Here is an 18,261-nt window from a genome sequence, read left to right as displayed (position 1 = left end):
TGAATTTGTCTCCAGCTCATAGGCCAGTGTGGCCCACACTGCATACTGGTTTGTGGGTGAGCTTTGCCTAGTTACATATGGGTCATAGTGAGTCATGTCCTCATTGCAAAATACTAACAGCTTTCATTTTACACTAGATGTGGGTCACAACATTTGAATACTGCCATTTTAAAATTTGGAGCTTTGCTGCTATATGCTAAGCTGTTCTGATATTACAGTGATTATTATTGAGCCAATGTTAACTTCCCATCTGGAGGTGAAAATCTGAGTTTATTGTAAAGATTTAAGGCTGAAATAGAATCTTTTGTTTGTTGAAATAGTTTTAGGTAATTGCAATGGCTTAAATCCAGGTACTGCTACACTCTAGAGATGTGCCTTTAGCAAGAGACTGAAGTCAGAAATAATGAGTAAGAACATTACAGTTGAACCAGTGTTGCTGGTTGAGTTGGAGCTACTTTGAATACGATTTAATCCGGTGGTACCCCAGCTACATTATGACCCGCTCTTTTAACGGTGCACTAACTTATGTGTTCTTGTAGGTAAAACTTGAAAAGCAGCTGGTGACTACAGCTGGCAAATAAATTTAGTGAACAGTTCAATTTTCCCCTTTGAATTGTAAATTAGAAGTATAAAGTTGCATAAAATGGAAATACTCAAGTGCCTTTTTAAGAAGTAGTGAGTGCAGTATAAAGTGTACTTTCTGCTACTAAATGTAATCCAACACAAACAAGATGTCCCATAATTGCATGCATCTTTGTAACAAGTGAAGAGGCCACTCCATTTGTGTCTCAAGTCCGTGAAATGGTTTAAACCTCCAGAAAAAGCTAGTAGATAGACCGGGAGTTATAATTGTTTTTTGTCAAACATATTCGGTACTCCAGTTAATTCGTTTCCCACCACTCTAAATACAAACATGTAGAGATAAAGACCAGAGTTTCAGTTCATCTCTGTGTGTGGTGAAATGACTGAGGTTAGCTGAGGACAGCAGGCAGTGTGCATCTCGTTTATTTTCACCCATTCACATATTCCATCAAACAGCCACCTCAGAGCCAAAACATCGTACCGCTACCCCTTAAATTAGAATACACAAATAAAAGCTGTTTGCATATAAACAGTTGCTGATGTACACATTCCAGCTTGCTGAAGTACACACTGACTTACAAAGACGGTGACAATGTTTGGTTTTTCTCAAAAATCTATGTATGAATTGAGGTTCACTGTTTCAGTTCACTGTCACACCGTCCTTCCCTATAGACAGATGTCAAGCCTTTGCATGACCAAGCAGGAGCGAACTCTGACAGGGAACAAGGACAGTCCTTTTGTAGTTGTCTATACTATTTACAATGTAAATGACAAGATGTTATTTGAACCAAACAAGGTGATCAGCATCAGCAAAACAACTCAAAGCTGTTTTTAACATTCATATGTGGTCCCCCACCCCCCAAAAGAAAAAAAAAACCCAGAGACAAACAGAGCTGGTTCATTTCTTGTCCCACGTCAAAGGATTGCAAGTTTCCTTAATTTAACAATTAGCCCTAAGCCCTGTATATCACAAAACAGTCCTCTGACCAGAAAAGCAACACACCACACAGGCTAGTGGGAAATTACATCCTCATTTCTCAAACACACTTAGTCACATCTACACACACACACACCCACAGAGTTTTAGCCATCCCCCATTCAGTCCAAGCTTCAGCCAACTCCAAATTAACCCAGCTCTCTTGCCTTTGGGCCTGTCGAGCAGCTCACGTTCTCCATCTTGAGGAAGAAGGCCGAACTACATAGTGCTTCTGTTCCACTGGGTTTCAGATTTAAAAACCTTTCCCCACCTCATGACTGTATTTTTGCAGCTTTTAAAAGTCCATTGCCATGTAAAAAGCAACAAACACACTTGTTCCACGTGCTCTGAGCTTCAGCACCATTTCTTTACAGCTTAAATAAAACAGGAAATGCAACAGACACTAACTCCACTTCATAAACTGTACAATGTTAAGAAGCCTTGAAGGTGCCTGTAGTTTAGTTTTTTCTTAGTTTGTTTTGTAATGATTGAGTAAACAAACACAATAAGTTAAGGATTCCTCATGGTATCAGTGGAAAACTCTCCCTCAGGTTGACCAGTTCTGTCCAACATGGAGAGAGGAGGGGGCATTTTCAGAGATGATGGCTTCCACGTGTTTCTCTCGTGAGACTGAACCGTCACAGGGCTCAACATATGAAACTCGTTCAGACTGATTTTGTTAAATGTCTGTAGCTGAGCATTGATGACGCCAGAGCTGAGGGACATGTAAAGAGCAAGCGATTCCTCATGGAGTCACCTCTTACTCTTCATCTGCGTTCTTCAGCATGAGGATGGAGTTGTAGATCTTTAGGGCGGGTCCTAACTTGATTGATAGGATCTTGACGATGTCTGCTTGGGTGAGCAGCAGGAAGGCTTCGCCGTCTATTTGCTAAAGAGAAGGAAAAATTGTTCAGCTGCATGTCAATACTTTTTTTTCAGACAAATACACAAAACCAGATCAGCACTATCATTGATTTGGAGTCCTTTTTCTGGCCACCTGGCGAATGCAAGATGCACGTCCAATTACGGGTGGGAATCTTTAGCAAACTCGCGATTCAATTTGATTCTGAATCTTGGCGCCACGATTCCATTCAGAATGATTTTCAATTCAAAAACAACGACAACAACAAGGGCACTATATTTTGGCTCTTCCTCTAGCTACGCTCTCCGTGTGCTACACTGGCTTCAGAGTTGAGTTCCATCAACATTATTACAAAAATCAATTTAGAATCGTAGAAGATATGAATCACAATTCTTATATGAATCGATTTTCTTCTCCCACCCCTACAATAATCACTCTCTTGTAGCTTTTTTTTCCTAACGTCTCCTGAGGGAAATCTCTGGCTCTTTAACTGTTGAGTGCTCCACCATTTTCAGCAGCTAGTCACTAATGCTGGATGTCCGCTTTTAATAAAACATAGCTTAAAGAAATCCTGGGCAAAAGACACTGCAAATACAAAACTTGCATGTTGTTGCTGTGCACACTGATGGACAAAAAATAAGCACAAAATAAGAACCTCAACATCTACTGTTACAAGAACCTTTACCCCCCCCTTGTGCTTGTTAATCCAAACGAGGCTGATGTATCAGAAAGCTAGAACCTTTACCCCCCCCTTGTGCTTGTGTTTGTTAATCCAAACGAGGCTGATGCATCAGAAAGCTTAGGCCCTTGTCATTTTCACATTCGAGCACAAATCTTAACGTCTGTATGGGTAACCATTCCTGAAACTATTCGAAAACATTATCTTGAGTTCTGGGAAAAAATTAATGCTACAGTCAGCGATTATAATTCATTACACATTTTGTCCTATTCAAACCCAGGTGGTCATGTACTGCCCTTGATCTGTAATAGGTTCGTAAGAGATCAGAGTCAGACTGGTGTATTTCTGCCAATCAGCACAAGGAGCACTCTTGCTCGTGCATAGCATGGAGGGTGTTAAGTGGGTACATCAAAGTTTGGAAAATTCACAGCATCACTGCCCAGCCTAAAGGTACAGACAGCTGAAAAAAATGCTGCTTCCAGTTACAGCCTACACATCTTAACCAAAAAAACAGACTGGGATTTTGAAGTTGCTGTGTTCCACTGAAAATCATTAAGGTCATTATGTTACATTAGCAAATTGCATTACCCGGGTCACATTAGCCTGTTTGCTAAATCAACTTTCCAAGGGACATTCAGTGAAATTGGTAGTTTGTAAATGTATGCGGTTGTTCAGAATTTAACTATAGCAGCTAGAAACAGTTGTGAGAGAGTAACAGTGCAGTCTGTAGTATTCTGACATGTCTCCTTTGGCATTGGCTCTTCTCACAGCTAGTATCGCTGCCATAGTAGTGCTCGTTAACTAAATTTGAGGACTGTGGTTACAAAACCCTAACTGAAAGTAGTTGTGGATTTGTGTAGATGCTGGTCAAAATGCAAACATTATTGGCCAGAATCGCTGCCTCTAACTTTAATGAAAATAATAAATAGATGAGGACCTCATCTTAAGACTTGGAGAGTTAATCAAGTGGCTGACATACCTCTGTTTTAAATGTAGCAGCGTGTTCTTTACATCCAGGGAGTCCTTTAACAAAACCGGCCACCTGATGAACAAACACAAACAACATACAGCAAACAGCCACAGGCCGCCAGCTAAACACAGGATGTTTTCATCTATAAATGTTTATCTATTAATCAAAGCTCCTTGTATGCCTTTATTCAACCTCAGCCGTTAACCTGAAGAAAAAGAGCAGCAGAGCTCTCCTTGACAATGCATGGACACCAGTCATTTCCCTGAACAACTAGATGCCTTCAGGTTTGGTAAGTGAATGAGGAGCATGTCTTCTTTTCCATGTGTTGACACAGCGTGAGTGTGTAAGCACGTCTGACCTCCTCAGCGTTCCAAGTGGCCACTCTCTTGGCAGTCAGCCCCAGGACCTCAGGCAGCAGCTGGCAGTGTTTGTCCCAGCAGAGAGCCACCCGGTGCGGGGGGGAGGCAGAGATGCCGGGGGAGAACACAGACTCATGGAGGGCTTGCTGCAGAGAGATGGCATCTGGAGAGGCTGAGAAGAAAGCAGAGAGGAAATAATGTTTAGAAGGAGGTTAGGTTATTTCGTACATGCTTTATCTCATCCTGTTTTACACACACCTTTACTGTCGCCAATCTCTTCTTTAACATAATGCATCTTCAGGTATTTAGGGACTGGGGCAACCCTGAAGAAAACAACAAAATGGGAGTCAGAAATTAATACAAGACATCCTCTGTCACACACTTTGACTGTTTCATGACTAGTACCGTTTAGGCCTTGTTCCATTGTGGCTCTGCTCAATGGCTCCACCTGATGGCTCGGGCTGGTTGATGCGCACTAAACGCTCAGCCTCCACTGCTGCCGGTTTCCTAGCAACAAAGATAACCTGTTCTCAGGTACAAACCACTGGACATAGTTGCATGCAAAACATCACTAAGAGTCCTGCTGGGAGTGTTAGTGGCTTTCCAACTGTGTTCATACCGTTTCTGCAGAGGCACAGCCTCTGTACAGCCTTGTACGTGTTCAGCAGCAAACCTGTTCTGGGAGTCCTCTGCTCCTTCAGGTTGCTCTGGTGTTGCAGAAATCTGTGACGTAGTGTTTGTGTGAGGATCGGGGCGTCGCCCACGAGGATGAGGTCCGCAGAGGGTGAGAGGTCGTTCTCCACTGAGGCGGTCTGGCAGCAAGCCCTCCTTGTTCAGATTCATCTCAGAGTAGGGGCAGCTCACCTGTCTGCACACACAAGACACACAAACTTTACCCAGGCCTTAAATTAAAAAAGTGTTAGCCTTGTAACCGTGAATGAGACAATTAAACAGGTTACAACAAATAGGGAGGAAAAGCAGCTAAAAATCACCTTAAAGATTCATAACTCCCACAGGCGAGCAACACATTTACACTGCCGTCAGCCCACACAAGTACAAGAGACATTTAAGAACACAACACTCTCTCTTCTCCTCCTTTAATTATTATATATGCTCCTCCATATATCTATAAAATATGAGCACATGAAACTTTATTGATCTGAAAATAATTCTTATTCTCCCTGTTAGACCAACAGTGATAGCGATACAGCAAAAATGAAACAGACATTGAATTAAAAATAGAGAAAAATAGGATTTAATAGACACCCCCCTCCAAATTAAGCATTTCAATTAGAATTTATTTGTGAAATTTATTTGAAAAATAGGGCTGTAGCATTAAGAGTGTGCAAACTAACAGTAGTTATATTTATTGAGACAAATAAATGCAGAATATGCTGAATGTGAAAATTAAGGAATATAAAATACATTCACTGAGAAAAATGTGGTGTGGAAAATATATATGCCTTGTGAAATATAAATGGAGAAATAATATGAAAGAAAGCAAGAACAAAAGAGCACAAAAACTGAGCATGTGGTACTAACGTGTAGTGGGTCCCATAGCGAGGTCCCCTGATGTGGCCGACCCCGTTGCATCCTACTGTAGGACATCCTTGTCCTGGGGCAGTCAATACGTCACTGGAGCCTGAAATATGCACACACTTGTTAATAAAACTAGGCAAACAACTCCAAGACCATTTCCATTCTGAATTCATTACAGATTCTTCCCACCACATTCCGAGGCTTAAACAAAGCCAGAGACAATCTCTACTCCCTCTACTAAGAAAACTGGACTGAGCTCAGTGAATATCAGGCAAGGCAGGCAGGTTTGTGTCTCACCGTTAGGGTACTGTAGCGGGTGTCCAGTTTTCTGACACCAGCCTACAGGATGCAGATCAGGGCAGTCTGTCTCCACCCAGTAATCATACTCTGAACTCCAGCCATCAAAATGGATCTGGATCAGAAAATGGAAAAGCATCCATTTAGAGACAAGCTGAGGCAAGAGCCAGGCAAACAACATGTTGCCGAGGAGACATGTTGTACCTTTAGCCGATGGTCCTCTGTGTCCACTATAGTTGCAACACGGATGAGCATGGGGTTCCTCTTATCAACAGCTTCCACCTTCATCCCAATCTGGAAGCCATGTGGAGGTCGCTGCACACACAGAGCATAGTAAAAATAAATAAATAAAACACATGGCTGTGTGTACAGTATTATAAATCTTTGTGTACTTGTATATTTGTATGTGTGACTTGTACCGGTTTGAACGCTCGAGCTGGTGCAGCCTGTGTGCCTGTCTCTTCCAGGTATTTTTCCCAAGAGAAACTCTTGGGATGTTTATACTCTAAGGAGAAGAAATGCAGGTTCATTAGATCCAAGGGTCACTGAAGACAGTCCACATACTGGCACAAACACATGTACAGTGACTCCAGTGTCCTATGGTTCAAAAACTACTGAGAATCTGAGAAACATGACAGTAACATGCATTTTACCTTTAATTTACTTATAAAATTAACTTTTTTTTTTTTTACTTATAATTGAGAAATATCTGAAATGTATAGAAGACTTTCTACAAAAAAGCATCTATGCAAATGTAAAAATGATAAATCAGCTTCATTAGCAGAATCTAAATCTTAAAGAGCATACATCTCTAATAATGTTAGCGTCTACATTAGTTGGACCCTACAGTATATGAAATTAGCTTATACTGACCCACAGGTGTCTTGGTCTGTGTCTTACCAGCTGGGGTGGTCAAAGTTAGCTTAGCCTCTTCACAGTAGCCAACAGGATGGATGTATGGGCTGCTAGCATCACACCTTAACACAAAGCAATGCACATACGGACATCTTCAACACCCGCCTCACCATCAGCTTTGCTGATGACACCTCCCACCCCGCACACTCCCACTTCAGACTCCTGCCTTCAGGGAGAAGGTATCTGAGTCTTCAGGCCCACTCCACCAGACTTGCAAACAGCTTGTAAATCTGCTGCCGACTGTTTTTACTGTCATATCTGCTGCTGTTGGTCTACAAACCTCCATGCACGATCTAACCTGAAATTATCAGCCTCAACCAAGGTAAAGTTGTTTACAAAGTGTATCCGAATCAGTCCAAATTCTACCATTAGACCCAGTATGACTTTTTCTACTATTATTGTTTGCACTACTGTCACTGACTGTACATGGTTTTGAGTCGCAGCTTAATGGCTGTACCGTTTAGATTTATCCTAATTATGTCAATCCAGTTCTTATTTTATTCTATTTTTATTCTACCTTATTCTATTTTAGTTCCTAAATGTTATGGCACCCAATACTAGGTGAGAGAGAAACGGTATTTCGATTTCTGTATGTCCTGCACATATGGTGAATTGACAATAAAATCCTTGAACCTTGAACATAAAAATTCAGATACAAACACATTCAGTTTACATTTCTTACTTTTTCCATCAAGTTTGTGGATATGTCTTAGTTTTCCAGACTTGCTGTCAAACCTTGTCAAGACCATCTCAAGTTAATTTTTAATACTGTATCTTTTTGCAGTCCATAGGCACCACGTATAGGCCTGTCATGTTTTGTTACAAAGAAGCACAGTGAATACAGCAGCCCTCCAGGTGGACTGGGTAATCTCTCTGTCAAAGCAGGAACACCAGTGGGGCTCTCACCAGTAGTCATATGTGTCATCCCAGTTGTCAAAATGAATGAGCAGGCGGTTGTCAACGACAGCAGCAATGGTTGCTACACAGATTAAAGATGGATTCTTCCTGTCGACAGCCTCTAGCTTCATCCCTGCTCTAAATCCAGATGGAGTCACAGACTAAAATCAAAAAAGATAAACATGTGCATTTAGCATACAGAGTTCAATCTGATGTCTCTGGGATACAGAGAATGCACTAACTAAATACTCACTGTGTTGAGGCTTTTGAAAAGATGTTTTGGGGCCAGCTGACCCCTGCAGTTCTTCACATACATGCCCCAATTAAACTCTCCATCCTTACACCCTGCAAGACAAACGTAAATCTTTACTTGCATGTTTCACCTCAAATATTAGGGTTATCTGTAAGCTCGTGAATATGGGCCTGTGTGACAACCTTTAGGCAACAATAACTTGTGTCCATTCTTCTCACACCAGCCAGCAGGTTTCAGATCCCACGAGTCAGCATTAGCCCAGAAGTCGTAGCATTCTGGGTAACCATCAAAGTGAAGCCTTACCCTGTAGCCTTGGATCTGAGAGGCAAATGGACAGTGGGCATATATTCAGAACAAATGAAAAGACAGTGAAATTCTTAATTATAAACAGGGGCAAACTGAAACTGCTGTAAAAAGCCATAAACAACCAGTACCTCTGCAGCAGTGAGCACACAGAACAGAGATGGGTGAGATGGGTCCAGTCCCTCCAGTTTCATCCCCACCTTAAAACTGTTCCTGCTTTGGGGAAATGACTGGTGCTGCAAAACAAATGTACACCACATTTCTTTTCAAGTGATGTCCCATAAACAAAACCATCTGGTCATACTAAAAAATACTGACATGGCAGTTGTATAATATGAAGAATTATACCTCTTTGAATAGCTTTACAGGAGCAGCAATGGCCTTCTCCTCTTCCAGGTAAGCAGACCAGCTCCATGCCCGCTTCTTATTGGGTGGGGCAGTCACTGGGGGTGGGTCAGTAAAGAAAACAAACTATTATGATTACAATATATACCTCTTTTCACCCAACCCAATTTATATCAACTTTCATTTATTGCTGTCTTCTGTCCCACTTAGCAAACACAAATGTCACATACCAAAAGACTCATTTTCATCTATGCAAAAACACCTGACAGCAGTCTTCGATACTGGTTTAACTCACCAGAGGAGGAGTGCAAGAACAAACAACAACACTGAATTGAAGGCCCAATCCCATGACTTATGTTTTACCCCGACCCCTCATTTTTGAGTGCTCTCTTGTTTTCACGTTAACCCTCAAACCGAAATTACAAGGAGCAGTGGTTGAAATCTTCCCCTGTTAAATGGGACAACCCTTCAGGACCTCTGTGCGTCGTCTGTATTAAATGATGACGGTTAAGTAAATAGATGTGACGAGTTGTGGGAGATTTTGAATCACGCAATAGTGTCTTCAAATATCGATTTGTGATTTTCAACAGCAAATAAGAAACATGTAAGGATAAGAATATGTTTTTGACACCGGAGAATGTTGGTGGATTTGTTTGAGGGGTGTAGCATCGACTGCAGATAACTTTTGTTGTAGTTTGCCTCATACCACCAGGTTTTGTGTCTGCCTCTGAAAACCCTCTGTTTAAACCACTTCACTCTACCCCTCAATCCAAAGGAGAATCAGGACACCCCTACCACTATACGTGAATGTACAAAACTGAGGGGTAGGGCTAAGCGGTAGGGGCAAGGGGTGAATAACAAACATTTAGAGACAGTGAGACAAGAAAATACATCTTCCTCTGCCTTACAGAGGAAGTAGTCTAACATACCCAGTTTGACAATTTTGGCCCCTCTCTTGCCTTTTGTAGTTTTGGCCTTTTCCTACAAAAGGTGAAAAAACAAACAAAAAAGGTTATTACAGTTTTTCCTTCACTGTTCTGGTGCCTTTTCCTGATGTAAAGAAGGGAAGTACACATCAATGATAAGACTAGAAAAAAATTCAGTAGAAGATATTCTGTTTGCAAAACTTTAGTAATTACAATTAGGCTTTACAAAACACCCAAGTTGCCTGTAGTTTTATGCTCCTCACCTCTGGTTCCTCTTGGTTTTCTTCCTCTTCTTCACCAGAATCCATGTAGATCTTCCTCTTTTTGCGCACACGTTTACCCAGCCTCTCACCTTCAACTGCCTGACTCTCTCTTGCTTCCCCTGGAGACGACCTGTAGGAAAGACAGATGTGGCTCCTGATGAAACAACACACACCAAAATTATCTGAAAGACGACAAAGAGGTGTTACAGAATACCAGAGGTGTGATTTTACCTGCCACTGGAGGGCTGAGCACAAATGGAGCTACAGAATTTACCCTGAAAGAGGGCATCTTGGGAAACACTGCCACCACAGGTCCGGCACCTTGACAGTTCCCCATTTGAACCCATGTCGGCACTAGGGCCAACTTCAATACTGGGACCAACCTCCACACTGGGGCTGTCCTCTAAAGACAGAAGAACAGCACCAGGAGCTAGAGGACAGACAAGAGGAAAAAGGGGCTGAAACTGAGGTGGTTCATTGTGAGAAACACAGACAAAGCATAAAAAGTAAACACTACAATTCTTTATAATGACAAAGCTGTAAAGGTTAAACTTGTGCTGTCATACCTTTACCTTTAGATGATCCTGGCTGACTCTGATTGGCTGGAGCTGCAGCTGTGCCAGTCTGTGATTGGCCCTCTGGTGGAGGGGTGGGAGTGTGAGAAGGAGCTGGGTCCAAGGACTCACGGTTAGGCTCTGCCTCCTGCCCTTTGACCTCTAGGTCTGAGACAAGCTCAAGAGTCCCAAACTCTGTCATACGAAACTGGGGGAAAAAATGGAACAAACAAACAAACAAATATGCTCATCAGGGTTTGTCCCAGGAAAATGATGAGGGAAGGTTATACACAACCCAGATCAAATGTATTTTTTAGAAAGTTAGAGCAGAGGCTGTTTTAATATCAGTCAACGTTGCACCTCCACTAAAGACACAACTGTAAACCCTGGTAATATGAATTAGAAACACATAACATCATTTACACAACCACAGATAATTAAATCTCACTATTACCGTGATGTTACTCCCTGGGAGCGTACCGATACCATCCTTCCAGTCTAGAGCACTTATCATATCAAACTCAGCTCCCTGGGAGGGGCCATCACTGGGTGGAGTGTCAGTCATTCCCACTCCTCTGATATCCCCAACCTGCAGCACACAGCGCTCACATCAAAAACTCATATGCTGACCACTGACACAAAACGTACAAAAGGTTGAATAAAAAGGTTCAGTACACATCTCTAACTTAATGCCCATTGCCCTTGGCCTGTTGTACTGTCTGTGTGCGATTATGACAGCGAGTCCCCCGTATGGTTTTACCTACACACTGATCCATACAAATGCAGTTTATATCTGCACTTGTAAACAGCGTTACGCAACATCACCGCTGGGTGGCGACTGTGTACTGGCTTGAAGGATACACCATGCACTTCGATTTCAGACAAAACAGTCAATAATAATAATGTTTTGCTGGCCAACCAACCGGAAAATACGTGCACAAACGGCCTCATGAGGGTGAACCTTCATCAAGATCATTGACAAACATTAGGAAAGATGTGTCAACTTTAAGTTAACCGGACAAGTTCATCTTTTCCTTGTTTTAACGGTATCTCTTAAAACCGGCTGTTTGCCTGGTTATGAACAAGTGAGAGGGTCATTTGTTTATCAATTTTGGGAAAAACACTGTTTTCTGCACTGACTGGTCAAACTTAAAAACGTTTCGATCCGACTAATATTACGATATAACGTTTTAGTCTTGACGCATGTTCAACACTGAATTAAGGTAATATTTTCTGTTTGCACGATGGTCATAACCATGTGAAAAGTAAACAACAGCCCGAGGTAATGGACCTTGGTTAAGTTTGACTTTGCTCCGAATACCCCAGTTTTATTCTAGCCATAAATAAAGTGTATGTAAGAGCGCCCATGATTAGCATTCGTCTTATACAAAATGGCGGAGCATGGGAAGAGGCCACCAACACGTTTAAACTATGTAAATTACTCAAGTTACCCATTTAAACAAATCATGCAAAGCCGGTACGCGTCGAACAACAGCAAGTGCTTGTTGTGTAATTTCCTGACTTAGTGTTTTCCTTCACCCTGGGTATTTTCTTCACTTTCCCCTTGTCACGGAATGTCAGCCCAGTTTGCTAGCTAGCGCTGACATGAAGCTAACAGTCAGCTAGCTCCCACTCCGTTCAACTGAACAGAGGATTGCTAGACGGCTAGCCGTAGCATTGTGACTGGATGCAGCCAGCTAAGGACAATCTGTAATAAATAAGTTTCCCGGTTAATAACAATAGGAAAACGCATTTTGCAAAATGCCAATATTTCGCAAAATATCAGACATAGTCGCAATAACACCGCGCTACTGTTAGGAGCTTCAACATTGTTGCTTGATTTATTTCTTCAATAGAAACTTGAAAAAACGATTTATTCTCTCCGTTTTAAATCAGAGTGGAAATAATGGGAACTAGCGCTAAATAGCAAGACGACGGCTGGTTTTTCAAATTTTGCCACTGTTAACTTCGGAAAATGAGTATTAACGCCTGTATTGTTTAAAAATTGTGGAACTCACCTCGTTTCTCTTTTAACTCTTATTTAGAGCTGGACAGAAGGATGCGCATGCGTGCAAGATGCGCTTGCCTGACAACTTTGGGTCTAGGAAAAGTTCAGTTTACTATCGGTGGTCAATACCAGGCCTGTGAGCACTTAAAACACGCCCAGCACACAGTTCAGTACCGATATAACAAATATTACCGCTGCACGGCGGCTCACGTTCCACCCTATGTCCATAAGAGCATTAAAAGTGTTTCCCTGAAGAAATACGAGTGGGTGTCAGTGGAGCGCAAGGACCGCAGTGTCTTCCATTAACGTCCAGGAGCGGCTGCTTCTCCGGTGATCAAACGGGCAGTTTTCTCCCCAGTTTGTACAATGTACAGTCATTTATCGGCTAATTTAGGAGGACAACATCTGAGCACAGGCGATAATCAGGTTGTACACGTCTCTGCTCGGTGTTGGACTAAATACGCAGGCCTGTAAAATCACCCCAAGTGACAATGTGAATATATTCTTACACAAGTCAGACTTTGGCTCTTAAAATACATCTCCAATTTAGTTGGCTAATGAATAAAAGCACCTTAGGGTTTAAGTTGAGTCGTACAGGGTGAGTTGTGACATGTCAAACATAACGTATGATGTGCTAAAATATGATTGTACTTTGTTTAGGATGAAATCCATCAACAGAAATGTGTCCCTTTTTGTGGTATCACCTCTAGGCTACTAGATGCACGGCGGTTTATGGTTTAATCGTGAAAGCGAATCCGTTTAGTCAACCATGGAGGTTAGTCATTTCATATCATATTCATATATATGGTGTATTTTGATTGATTTTAAGTATTTTTGGACCGCTGGTCAACCTGCAGCATTAGCCTATCCCTCCCACATAGGGCGGCTATGGTTTCTCCGGTAGGCTATACAGATCTCGCCTTTATCCAAATTATTCCTGAAAATAGGCCCTCCCTGGTACACACAATTGCTATAATAGCATAAGAATATAATCGGCTACTGGCTAACTGGTACGCAGACAGAAATGTCTTTATTTCAGTCAACAAAGCCCGCCCTGATATGAGGTGAAATGAGTTGTGCTTCTGCCGTAGCAGCAGCGGCGCGGGGTTGTGTCGTATGTTTTGTCGCTAGATGGCAGGACAAGTCCGGTTTCGGAGGGATTAACGAGGTCGTGCCGTCTGCTGCAGTCTGAAATATTTTGTAATATCGCATCAACACATCATGTTATGGCATTCAAAGGCAAAGTGGTCGACTCGAAGGTAAGAAAGCAACATAATGCATTATGATTTCACGTGCATGAGGCGTCTCTGTGGACTGTCCGTGTCAGTCTGTTAGTCGTTATTGACTGGTGCGATAAAATCATGTAGAGGATACACTATGTCTGACACCTTTAGACTAAATTCCTCTCTTACTGTAATATAAACTGTAAGCAGTAGGTCAGGTTTTGCAGGAGATAAAGAGTACCCACCGCACATCCCTCCCACTGTAGCCGGATAGCCTATAATAATGTGGGACTCCAGGTTAGTATTTGGTAATGTTGCGTTACCTGGAAAATATGTGGTGTTGTCAACTCAGATTAGATCCTGTATTGTGAAATAACGATTCCCTCTCTGTCTCAATCCCATAGACTGTGCTTTTCAACCTGCTGCTGTGTGTGGTCATATTTTACTCTCTTTTTTACATGATTGGGAGTGTGTGCTTCGGTGCCTTCAGGTGAGAGCCACTCACACGCATGCGCACAGCCACGTGCAAGCATGCAAATGAGCCTATAGTCCTTAAAGCATCCTCACCTTTCTCTACATAATCAACAGGGTGTGCACCTAATAACGGAGCATAATAACATGGCCCTATTTAGTGGTGGAATGAAACTAAGTACTTTACTTGTATTGCACCTAAGTAAAAATTGTAAGGAATATGTGTAATCTGAAGCTGATTGGTAGGATTTGGAGGTGATGAGTTACACCATGCATGCGGAGCAGCAGGAACGGGGTCATTTGGAGTTAATCCGGCCTTTTTGACATAATACAAATACTTAAAAGTAGTTCTGGCGTTTACAGAGGAGAGAGATGTAGTTATCACAAAATAAAGTCGCTTTCACAACTGTTTACATTGCTTCCACACCTTGTAGAGACTTGTTTTACCTGGTGCCAGGTGGACAAGCAAGAGCCAAGATTCTTTTTGCATTCTCAGTAAATTACACTAACTTCTTCTCATTCAGGTTGGATCACTTTGATGGACTGATTCCATTTGACTTTAAGACAGAACCTGCTGAATCCAACTCCAAATACTTGGGTGAGCATGCTTTATGTGGCCACCATGATCAACCGTAATGAGCTTTGTACAGCTAATGTTTTGTTTTTCACTGTATTGGTCTCCCTCAGTCAACCTCCTGTCCTTGGAGCTCACCTACTTTTGCAGCGGCCTGTTGTTTGCTGCAGTGGTGAGGAGGCGGGTTTGGGACTACGCCCTCACAGTCACACTTCTGCATGTAATGATCACCAGCCTAGGTGAGCAGAAATCTAGCAATGTATCTACCCAGGTAACACACAAAAATTACCTGATGTGTTGTGAAACTGCATGTTTTGTTTCTGTGCTGCAGTGATGTTGGAATTTCCTATGGTGTGGCAATGGTGGCTGGCTTTAGGTAAAAAAAAAGACTTGTGCCTTATCTGTAAGTTACTGCATCTACATTTGTGAGCTCATTTCTTTTTTAACACTTTCTGTTTTTGTTGTTCTGTAGGTAGTGGCTTGTTTCTGATGATCTGCAACGGTCAGCTGATCGCGTATTTCACTTGCCAGAGTGACCAGAGCTATGCCTCCTTCAGCATCTACTGACAGACAGTCTTGTGAAGTGAGGTAGAAGGGATCGCAGCAAACACTAACACCCTGTAGATTCTCCATAGTGATGTTTTTTTCTGTTTCACTAAAAGAGACTCCTCACAATCACACATAAAGTCACAGCTGAATGAATTTGTGTTTAAAGATTACCAATAGACTGGAATTGATGTAAATACAACAAGGAGATGTCCTCTGTTATTTGTTTGCAAAATGCCTCTGTCACTATGCAGGATTTTAAGGTAGCCTGTCAAGTATGTTCAGTATCTCTGTAAGCTGCTGCTGCTGTATTTTAAAGACATAGACAGTGAAGTGTTAAACAATACAACAGCAACAGATTAAGTGTTTATTGTTTCAACCTCTTGCACATTAAGGTAGCATGGATTAGTGAAACAGTGGCCAGCCTATTTCAAACAATGAACTGATAAAGATATTTAAAATAACAAAAATAAAAATATACACATATACAGTATGTAGCATTTAGTAAAGTGTAACCAATGAAGCATTGCAGTGTTAATGTCAAAATCCTTTGCTCAAGCATTTAAAAATAGACTCTGAATTAACAATTTATGACATTGAAAAATAAATATTTGAGCAAACTTGTTCTCAGATGATTTGATGTTGTTATGAAATCAGCTGTGCTGCCATGTCCTCCATTTGGTGTGTGAAGGTGAATCCTGGGAAAAGCTCACTGGTCCCGCCTGTCTGGCACCGCTCATCCACTGAGGCAGGGACAGGTTGTAGCGTGAACCCTGGGTCGATGTAGGTGATGTCACAGGGCCCAGTCTGGCGTGTTGAGAGGAATAAACATGCACTCAGGAACACTGCATTGATTAAAAACAATAGTGCTCTCTAATTGTTTTGGAATCACTCGTACCGTCTTTGGAATGAACGGGGGTGTAACTTTCCTGGCCAGAAGGTCATCCCAATTGATGAAGGCAAAGAAGGGATGTTCCTGCAGCTCTACCTGGAAACAACAAAATTAGACCCTCTCTGGTTTTGTGTGTTTAAGTATGCTGTTTACCTCTCTTGTGGGTGCACACTTACAAGGTCATGGCTCCCCCCTAAGCGTTTGGAGACATCCCTTTCTAGCAAGCTCTGTAACAGTGAGCACGCAGCCTGTGAGACACCACCACGCAGCAGCAGCAGAGGAGCATGAAGTATATTCTCCAACATCTTAGCTCTGCTGCGACTATAAAATGGTGGCTGAGAGGGAAAACACGGAGATGGAGTAAGTTGAAGACAGTGAGGAAAGTGAGATTATGAAAAGCGATCATTTCAAATATACTCACCAATCCGTAGAGCATCTCAAAAAGCACAGCGCCGAGACCCCACCAGTCCACTGCTGGAGTATATGGATGGCCTTGTAGCACCTCTGGAGCAAGGTACTGAGGAGTCCCACAGATTGTATGCATGATCCCACCTATGGACACACCTTCTTTACACAGTCCAAAGTCAGTCAGCATCACATGACCCTCACTGTCTAGCAGGATATTCTCTGGTTTGAGGTCTCTGGTAGAGAAACAAATGGGACAAAAGTGCTGATTTAGCCTTTGAGTTCCTGCAATGTGTACATGTTTAAACTTGTAAGCATTGAGCCACGAGAGACCTGGATGAGTGTCTATGCAGTGGGCTGTCTATATTTGTGTATGCACGTGTATACAGTATGTACCTGTATACAATGTTAAGAGAGTGGAGGTAGCCGAGTGCCGAGGCAATCTCTGCAGCATAAAAAGCAGATCTGTGTTCAGAAAATGACCCTTGCCTCTGAAGGTGGTAGAAAAGCTGAGGACAAACAGATGAGTGGTCAAACACACATTTCATAAATAACAAAGAAATTCAACACAACACAGCATCGTGATGAGAGCGGCAACAATTGACTGACCCCAGTTTTGATGAATGCTGGACTCAAATTTCCTTGTGACATCTCTACAACTAAATTGCATTTATAGGCTTAAGAAATACCTGAGCCTGTTAGTTTAATGTTTGATCTGACCTAGCTAACTGTGCCTACCCCCACCTGTCAGTGAATCACCAGCTTTGTGACAGATAACAGGTGAAGCTGGGGAAAACCACATCCAGCACCTGGACAATCAGAACAGGTGCCCCCCAGGGATGTGTGCTCTCCCCTTTGCTGTAAAGCTCCTGATGTTCGCAGATGACACAACAGTCATTAGTCTCATCCAAGACAGTGACAGGTCGGCCTAGAGATGGGAGGTTGAACAGCTGGCCCTGTGATGCGGTGGCAGCAACCTGGAGCTGAACATGCTCAAAACAGTGGTGATGACAGTGGACTTTAGGAAAAGTCTTTCCCACACCCCACCACCACACCAGCAGCACTGTATCAGCAGTAGAGTCCTTCAAGTTGCTGGGCTCCACTATCTCCCCAGACCTGACATGGACGTCCAACATCAGCACCAAGAAGGCACAGCAGAGGATGTACTTCCTGCACCAGCTCAGGAAGTTCAACCTGCCCCAGGAGCTGCTGATACAGTTCTACAGAGGAATCATGTTCTCTGCTCATCCATCACTGTCTGGTTTGGTTCAGCAACCAAACAGGACAGGAACAGACTCTAGCAGACAGTCAGGACTTCAGAAAGAATCATGGGAGCCAGCCTGCCCTCCATGAAGGACCTGTACACCCCCAGCCTGCCCTCCATGAAGGACCTGTACACCCCCAGCCTGCCATCAATGGAGG

The 18,261-nt window shown here is 42.6% G+C and overlaps 3 protein-coding genes across 10 annotated transcripts in view; 1 reads left to right on the top strand and 2 right to left on the bottom strand.

The window, feature by feature from the left end:
* Positions 1-967: 967 nt before the first annotated feature.
* Positions 968-12,826, bottom strand: l3mbtl1b (L3MBTL histone methyl-lysine binding protein 1b). Of its 5 annotated transcripts, none has more exons than XM_020607202.1 (22): positions 12,739-12,826; positions 11,175-11,309; positions 10,733-10,928; positions 10,398-10,596; positions 10,167-10,296; positions 9,907-9,958; positions 8,981-9,075; positions 8,764-8,868; positions 8,512-8,647; positions 8,330-8,421; positions 8,086-8,237; positions 7,138-7,241; positions 6,684-6,769; positions 6,469-6,579; positions 6,265-6,379; positions 5,971-6,070; positions 5,048-5,296; positions 4,834-4,935; positions 4,687-4,751; positions 4,428-4,600; positions 4,079-4,141; positions 968-2,447 (listed from the first exon to the last, which is right to left on the bottom strand). In XM_020607202.1, the coding sequence occupies exons 2-22, from the start codon at positions 11,283-11,285 to the stop codon at positions 2,319-2,321; spliced, it is 2,565 nt and encodes an 854-aa protein (XP_020462858.1). In that variant the 5' UTR covers positions 11,286-11,309; positions 12,739-12,826; the 3' UTR covers positions 968-2,318. The 5 variants fall into 5 exon arrangements, with proteins under 5 accessions (XP_020462858.1, XP_020462863.1, XP_020462862.1 ...); XM_020607207.1 differs by having other exon boundaries at positions 5,102-5,296; XM_020607206.1 differs by having other exon boundaries at positions 7,165-7,241.
* Positions 12,827-12,994: 168 nt separating this feature from the next.
* On the top strand, positions 12,995-16,101 carry LOC109964130 (transmembrane protein 244-like). 4 transcript variants are annotated; one of them, XM_020607210.1, is made up of 8 exons: positions 12,995-13,058; positions 13,389-13,503; positions 13,820-13,987; positions 14,356-14,441; positions 14,947-15,020; positions 15,110-15,235; positions 15,328-15,372; positions 15,469-16,101. In XM_020607210.1, exons 2-8 carry the CDS (start codon positions 13,498-13,500, stop codon positions 15,561-15,563), a joined length of 600 nt encoding a protein of 199 aa, XP_020462866.1. In that variant the 5' UTR covers positions 12,995-13,058; positions 13,389-13,497; the 3' UTR covers positions 15,564-16,101. The 4 variants fall into 4 exon arrangements, with proteins under 4 accessions (XP_020462866.1, XP_020462867.1, XP_020462865.1 ...); XM_020607211.1 differs by having other exon boundaries at positions 12,997-13,058; positions 13,439-13,503; XM_020607209.1 differs by lacking the exon at positions 12,995-13,058 and adding an exon at positions 13,227-13,326 and having other exon boundaries at positions 13,439-13,503.
* A 70-nt stretch (positions 16,102-16,171) lies between these two features.
* The window catches only part of sgk2b (serum/glucocorticoid regulated kinase 2b), a 4,226-nt gene continuing 2,136 nt past the window's right edge, over positions 16,172-18,261 (bottom strand). The window contains exons 8-12 of the mRNA XM_020607208.1: positions 17,236-17,348; positions 16,856-17,075; positions 16,611-16,769; positions 16,441-16,530; positions 16,172-16,349 (exon numbers count right to left, since the gene is read on the bottom strand). Of these exons, the coding sequence (XP_020462864.1) occupies positions 16,188-16,349; positions 16,441-16,530; positions 16,611-16,769; positions 16,856-17,075; positions 17,236-17,348 (744 nt within the window). The 3' untranslated portion in view covers positions 16,172-16,187. The remainder of the gene's footprint in view (positions 16,350-16,440; positions 16,531-16,610; positions 16,770-16,855; positions 17,076-17,235; positions 17,349-18,261) is intronic.

The sequence above is a fragment of the Monopterus albus genome, unplaced genomic scaffold (genome assembly GCF_001952655.1).
Source record: "Monopterus albus unplaced genomic scaffold, M_albus_1.0 scaffold84.1, whole genome shotgun sequence".
Lineage (NCBI taxonomy): Eukaryota > Metazoa > Chordata > Actinopteri > Synbranchiformes > Synbranchidae > Monopterus > Monopterus albus.
The sequence above is the reverse complement of the archived record's forward strand: the minus strand, read 5'-3'. Positions and strand labels throughout refer to the sequence as shown.

Bases quoted from the DNA above. Each gene is read 5' to 3' on its own strand.
- l3mbtl1b (XM_020607202.1), bottom strand. From the start codon at position 11,285: ATGACTGACACTCCACCCAGTGATGGCCCCTCCCAGGGAGCTGAGTTT. The intron at 4,936-5,047 runs GTATGAACACAG...CTTTGTTGCTAG, and splicing joins GCTGTGCCTCTGCAGAAACG to GAAACCGGCAGCAGTGGAGG. The intron at 4,752-4,833 runs GTACTAGTCATG...TGTTTTCTTCAG, and splicing joins AATGGAACAAGGCCTAAACG to GGTTGCCCCAGTCCCTAAAT.
- LOC109964130 (XM_020607210.1), top strand. The intron at 13,988-14,355 runs GTAAGAAAGCAA...TCAATCCCATAG, and splicing joins GCAAAGTGGTCGACTCGAAG to ACTGTGCTTTTCAACCTGCT. The intron at 15,021-15,109 runs GTGAGCATGCTT...GGTCTCCCTCAG, and splicing joins ATCCAACTCCAAATACTTGG to TCAACCTCCTGTCCTTGGAG.